This window comes from Lygodium microphyllum, chromosome 14 (genome assembly GCF_053477565.2).
Source record: "Lygodium microphyllum isolate KBCC chromosome 14, Lygodium_microphyllum_v1.1.10, whole genome shotgun sequence".
NCBI lineage: Eukaryota > Viridiplantae > Streptophyta > Polypodiopsida > Schizaeales > Lygodiaceae > Lygodium > Lygodium microphyllum.
In genome coordinates, this window is record NC_141148.1 from 50,186,026 (window position 1) to 50,192,917 (window position 6,892).

Here is a 6,892-nt window from a genome sequence, read left to right on the forward strand (position 1 = left end):
GCAGTATTTTTTCACTCCAGCCCTTCAATCATTTCATATAAAGCAACCCATACTACTACTTCAACCTTTCAATCCATGCTACACGCCAAAGATGTCCTACTGCCTTTGCTCCACGAAATTTCTGTAGGCCTTTGCTCCACGAAATTTCTGTAGAAATACAGGGGTTAGTGTCTATAATTCCAAATTTGGAGAAAATCATGGACACACATTAATTTTTGGTCGCCCTCCTATCAACTGAAGGAATTCTACCACTTCAATTAAACATGTATTTATGAATGCATCCCTGACCCCACTTGACCACTCAATTGTGTATGGTGCCACAAACATTTACAACTGGATGCCATTAACATCAACCAGAGTGGCAACTATGTAACAATAGAACTCAATTAATGAAATTTAAGAAACACGACTTGCACTCTCTCAACTGAACAGCAGTTCAGCTGTAATACAGCCGCTTAGGACAGCACCTGCTGTTTACCTCTAAGTGATTTACAAGATGTAAGCAGATATGTCCACCTTATGATCTTCTCATGTGAATGTAAGTCCTTCCAAAAGAGTGCTTGCAGACACTGATTATTATTATTGAATCAAGCAAGGCTTAATCCCATGCTCAACAAAATTGTTGCCGAAGGTTATGATAAAATCTTTATGATTCCAATACATACAGCCCAAAAATCTCGAAGTCCACAGCAGTCTTTCTACACCCGCATCATTGTTGCGCACTGCTTTCCAAACATCTATATATGTTCCAAGAGTGGTCATCTTTCTACATACGCAGTGATCCAATGAGTGCTCCATGTCACATGATCTTTTCGTTTCCTTTTTGTAGAGCCCTGACTCCAAATCATCAACTGCCATCCTCCTCAACTTTTGGAAGAAGGAAAGCACATGACTCGTATATAATAGCATGTGCACTTAGTCTGATGCTAGAAAGATATAAGCCCTTGAAAATCCAAAACTTTTTCCATCATGGGCAGTACTTCTATGTATAATGGACATAATTTGACATCCCAAAAGGTGGTAATGGAAAAACAGCAAAAGAATCTTTGTAGAGAGATACAAACTAAGCTCATTCACAGTATAAGCTAATATTGCCTCTGGGAAGGTGCTCCACAGTACATCATTTATTGCCTGTTGGACCAATAAAAAGCTTGGCTGAAGGTCTCCTCTTCTGCTGTTGCCTTCTATTAAACTCTTTCTGGATGCGCAATTTGATTGCACTTTCCTGTGCATACAAACAGTTTTTAAAATTTACAAATCTGGAGCAGGTTAAATAGTACAAATGATTATCAAGAAAGTAAATTCTAAGCATGTCTTTGAGAGAGAGAATTAGTCACTAAAGAACGTCAAGTAGACATTACTTCCCTTGTGTGTTTTCCTAGCCCCACTTACAAACTTTACACATAATCCATAACTTGCAACTGTCAAATAAATAAACTTGAAACTGTTCCAGAAATCCCAATGGTATTTACCATGTGCATGAGTTTTCTGACAGGTGAAAATCTAAAACACAAGAAAATGCAGAAAGGTGAAACGAGACCTTTTAGCAACCAAGGAATTTGTGATCTAAAGCAAGATAACAATTAAATAGGCTAATACGAAAGGCCAATACACTGAGGAGAGAGGTGTTCTGGGGTTTTTTAACAGAAGCCCCAGTTCATAGCCAGCACAAAGAGCCTAAGCTCCTATGAAAAAGCTTGATAAATGTATTTGGTCTAGAAACAAAGCATCATACAAAAATGTGAGTGGATGGCAAAAGCTGCTCTAGGCCAGAAGCAGTCAGACCGCCTAGGCCAGTGAACAGTCAGCAGGAGATGTAAGCACAGGTCAGGGTGAGTGCAGCATACAGTCAGCCAAAGGCAACAGTTGGCCAGCCACTTGACTTCTCAACCAAAATGCCAGACCCCTCCCCCCTTTTTTTCTTAAATATATGAAAGGGAAAGATAAATGATATCGCTAAATTGCCTCTTATTGCAGGTTTTTGATTGCTTGTTATATCCACATTTTATTTGTTATTACAACAAAATAGAAAGGGAAGATTGAAAGCTATAAAGTATTCAGAATGACATGGAGACATATTTTGGAAGTTCCGGAGAATACCATCTGGTGACAACCCTCCTCAAATTTTTCAAGGAACCCGCTCACCCAGCGGTCTGCATTCTCCACCCACTCACTATGATGCATCTTTGCCACTGTATTTATCTGTAAAATGGAGAATTCATGGAGTACTGTTTAGGAAAATATCTCTGCCAACCTATGCAACATAAGTCATGAACAGAAAACAAAGAAACAGCAAGTATTAGCGCTGGGGAGAGTCGCTGAGGAAAACAGCATGCAGAGACACGGAATCTCTAAGACTTTAAAAATCTTACACTTAGTCAAATTTCACTTGCAATGGAATACGATAAAAGTGGAGGAAATCAACCTTAAGCTAACATTTTTGCAGTCCAAACAATTAACCAACACTATGCTGGATATTAAAAAATCTGAGATCCAGCCAACAAGTACTACAGTCCTTGACATAAGGAATACCAGTCAAACAAACAACGGCCATAACTTTGGAACTAACAATCAACAGCAAGCTTCCTAATTAAAGCAGTTACTCGACACACTGCCAAATGACAAACAAGGGAACCTGAATATTATATTTACAATCTGAGACATGTTGTATATTAATATCTTTGATTGAAGCATTTTAGCTAAATAGCTTTTTAGAGGCTTCTTTTGGGAATATAAGTATTCGTTGAAAACATCTGATTAGATCATGTACACAGTTCACATCTCCAACAGATTCATGAAGCAAAAGGTGTCTCTAAGTTTTAGGGCAAATGTTTCATACAGTACTTTGTTAGTATTATAAGCATAAAGATCTCTCAACTAATGTAAGTGCCATCCCAAAAAGTGGTGTCTCATCTCATGAAAAAATAGCTTATATCCTTCCTAGACTGTGTACAAGCTACCAAATAACTCAACCTCCAGTAAGATATTTTAAAGGAGCTTATTGAGGCATCAATAAAGCTCATCCAGGCAAAACATTGTCCTCCAATCAAATAAGAAGCATTGCCTACCAAATCCACCCTCTGTACATCTGTGGGAAGAACACTTTGTTAGGAGTTGAATACGCAATTTGGTAATGATCTTTACCCCGAACCTTCTCGTGCTTCAACTATCAAAGATGAGAAAAGAGGAAGGCAAGGATGAAGACAAAGATGAGGGAGAGTAAGAGGGAGAGGCAGAGGGAGAGGGAGAGGATTTAGCTGTCAATGATCCCCAAAAGACAAGCTTTCTTGTTAATGAAAGTTGTGAAGAGGAGGAATAAAAGAGTAAGAGGACAAAGAGGAAAACAAGAGAGAGAGGAAGAAAAAGAAAGCAAACAGTGGTTTCTTTTCATTTTTAAAGTGGAAAACAGGTTGCATTTCTACTCAGAATTGTTATTGTGAAAGGCTTTCATGCAAAAGACATTGCCAAATTGCACTAAAGGGTAGGCTAAACCAACCCTACTAAAGAAGGGCAAGATACAAAGTTTCCATGTTCAGCAATCTCGGCGATACCAATCTCAATTACTGAATATCTAAGGTACAAAAGGTTCATATAAGTACCTTTTGACCAACACGCTCTTGCTGCTCTTTCACCTTTTGTCGGAGCTTGATAATTCCCATGTTAACTCTTAATTGTTTCTCCTGTAAAAAGCAAGCAGATTCTCAGTACAGATGTTGTATTGAAAACCCCTCCCTACCTCCCGTGACACACAGTTCTCTCCTAAAAATCACCAAGCATATATACTTAGTCATTTTCCACTGCCTCTACTACCACTATGCAAGGAAAACTTGCTATGTTTCAATCTCGTGATCACAACATTAATAACCATAGAGCAATTTTCAGTACTAGCAACTCTGCTTGGGTACGATTATGCAACAAAAAACAACCCAAATTGAGGGACACAAAGGTACAAGCCAAGCAACCAAGAATCTACTGCATTAGAGAATCAGCAGATGCTAACATTAAGTCATATATGTGCCCCACAAATGTCACCACTGCTGGTGCTTTTCAGCGTGTGCCTTGAGGTTTGCAAGTCTTACTGTGAACTTGCAAGTAGGCTGCTTGTCAGTCTTAAATTTGACCAAAATAAGCACTCACAAGACACAGCCTTCACTAAAACCTTACTGTGATCCAAGGTAGAATATTACCTTCACGTAACTGACACCAAGATCTTTTCTTGAGTAACCTCGGGCCAGATTTCGCATCACATACTCATTGTAGTCCTTTACAATGCGCATTATTATGTCAGAAGTTGAAATACCTTCAGTGCGCTTTGTCTCTTTAAATTTCCCAGCAGCCTTAACCTGGCAATATTCATATCATCAGCATCATATACAGACTTATGCAGGCAACAATCAAATTCAAAGTAACATGAAAGCTTCAGACTTACAAATTCATAGACATCCTTGCCAGCCCCACTTACATCAGCATATCTGCATATGTAGCAACACATTAAAGATTGAAAAAGAGCACATAGTACTAGAAAGAGCAAAGGCTACTTAAGACTCTCTAAGAAGGTCCTATCATACTGCAGCTATACAGCCCAGCCTGCTCCAATTGTCAATGGAGCAAGAATAGAGCACTTTGTACCACACCATCTGCATGTTCCAATTGTCAATGGAGCAAGGATAACAGCACTTTGCACCACACTGACTGTCCAATCCAAGTTAAAACAAACTACCGAAATATAAGTGCAAGGACATGCAGTTCTTCCTGTTGGCCACTCACATATTGCAAACCAAGACATCTTTAAAGTCATTCTTTGAGACTTACGGTAAAGCATCATGTGCAACAAAATCGATATTGTGTTTATCAAGGAATTCTTGAGTTATCACCCATGGTGCATCTGGTATAACTTCATCCACCCACCTGTTGTGACCAACACAAAAAAAATTCGTCACTGAAATGTCTGAAAAAACAGCAATTACACTTCTGTAAATCATAGCAAGATGCCGAAATGGAAGGCTGCTGTGCTCGACCATGTTACTGGACTAAAGCTTCATCTTGCATTCAGAATTGAATAGAAACAAACCCATGGATAACCCACCGGTAAAGAGCAGTTATGAAGAACTAAAAAAGGAGACATAATGTTGGAATCATATTAACTTGCAGTGCCGGAGTGACTCGTATCGTTCAGCTTCTGTCATTACTGTCTTTCCCTTGTACTTATGTGTGACGGCATCACTGCAGCATCCAACCAGTAGGTAGGTATTTGGAAACCTGTAAGCATACAGGTTAGAAGGAATTAATACCGTGATGCAGTTATACATCCAACGAAGTCTCGAGGCACCCTTCAGCCTACAACACTACACATCCATCTAGCGTTGCAATGCCAGTCATCACAGGAATTGTAAGCCAGATCCAACAAAGGATCCACAGGCCATTAAGACAAGAGAGCCATCTGCAGAGAGTTAATTGAATTAGAAAGACTCACGATTTCTTGGCCTGCTCAAGCGATCGCGCATGCCCGAAATGGAAGAGGTCATAGATGCCATCAGCATACACGCGTACAGGTCGATCGGTCGGCTGGTCCTCGGCTGACTTTGGTGGAGAAGGATGCGGGAAGTACTGGGTGACAGGAGCAGCAGCACTGGGGGAGGACAAATCTTCGTAGTCATCTTCGGCGCTACCGGCGTCGCCATCCTCATAGTAATCATCGTCACTGTCATTGCTGTAATCTTCGATTACCTCGGGCACTTCCTCGAAGACCTGATCGTCATCATCTTCGGTGTCGGGGGGCGGGGGGGCGTTACTGGCGGGGGGGTCTGGCTGCTGGTGATGGGAAGCGACGGTGGCGGCGGCGGCGGCGGCGGCGGCGGCACGCTTGCGAGGCTTACGGGCCATGGGATCCAGATCGGGGGGGCTGAGGAGACCTATGGTTGGAGGGAGGGAAGGGTTAGGGTTTTGCGCAGGAGGCGGGGGAGAGGTTGAATTCAGGCGGGCGCGCACAAAAGCGCACAGGCGACGGAGAAGAGGGAGGAAGGTATTTATATGTATTATTATTTTCTGACCGATGGTGGAGGAGGGGGAGCAGAAGAAGAAGAAGAATGATGAATGCATCAACGAGACGGAGGAGGAGGAGGAGGAGGAGGAGACGCAGGACGTGTTGTCCAGCCCGCTATTCCGTGTGTAAAGCCAGCCCCCAAATCTTTGGGGCCCACCCCACGCGCCAAGAAAATCTCTCCTGTCCGCCACGTGTCCACCCGCACAAAGCTTGTCGCCTATTGGCATTATAATTTCAAAAACCTTTGTCCCACTGCTGAGAAAATAATCGTCATCGTCGTTCCCCCCCCTTAGTACACATATATACATATATATATATGTATATACACGTGCTTACCCTGGTTTCAGTCGCCAGTAGTTCTTCGTCGGACTTGTCCCGGTAAAACATCCAAATTAAATCAAAAACCAGGGCTCACACATTAAGGCCTCTCTCACATGGGATCCTAAGTGTCCATTTCATAGCCTATACTCTGCAATAAAGGTTAAAGGTTGTGCTTCCTCAACAAAAGCTACGCGTAAACATTTTCTCTTGCCCTTTTTCTCATAAAGTTTAAGCTTCCTAGAAAAAAAAGATGCATGTAAATATTTAAGTGATGTCAATATCTTTATACTTCTATGGATTATGTCCACACTCACCTCCTTTTTAAGTGATGTCAATATCTTTATACTAAAATGGATTACGTCCACGCTCACCTCCTTTTTAAGTAATGTCAATATCTTTTACCAGTTTTGAAAAAGAAATGCCAACACCCTTAATCAACTCAACATTTCTTGCAACATGACCAACCAAGAGAAACTTTTTACTTCAACATAGGCCATTATTATCACACTACCACGAGAATAATATTAC

General features: G+C 41.3%; 1 protein-coding gene across 1 annotated transcript; it reads right to left on the reverse strand.

Moving 5' to 3' along the window:
* Window positions 1-370: 370 nt before the first annotated feature.
* LOC148025591 (uncharacterized) lies at window positions 371-6,276 on the reverse strand. The gene is made up of 8 exons (XM_087692808.1): window positions 5,474-6,276; window positions 5,146-5,259; window positions 4,813-4,908; window positions 4,430-4,472; window positions 4,188-4,343; window positions 3,600-3,680; window positions 2,101-2,202; window positions 371-1,225 (listed from the first exon to the last, which is right to left on the reverse strand). The coding sequence occupies exons 1-8, from the start codon at window positions 6,268-6,270 to the stop codon at window positions 1,121-1,123; spliced, it is 1,494 nt and encodes a 497-aa protein (XP_087548934.1). The 5' UTR covers window positions 6,271-6,276; the 3' UTR covers window positions 371-1,120.
* Window positions 6,277-6,892: the final 616 nt, after the last annotated feature.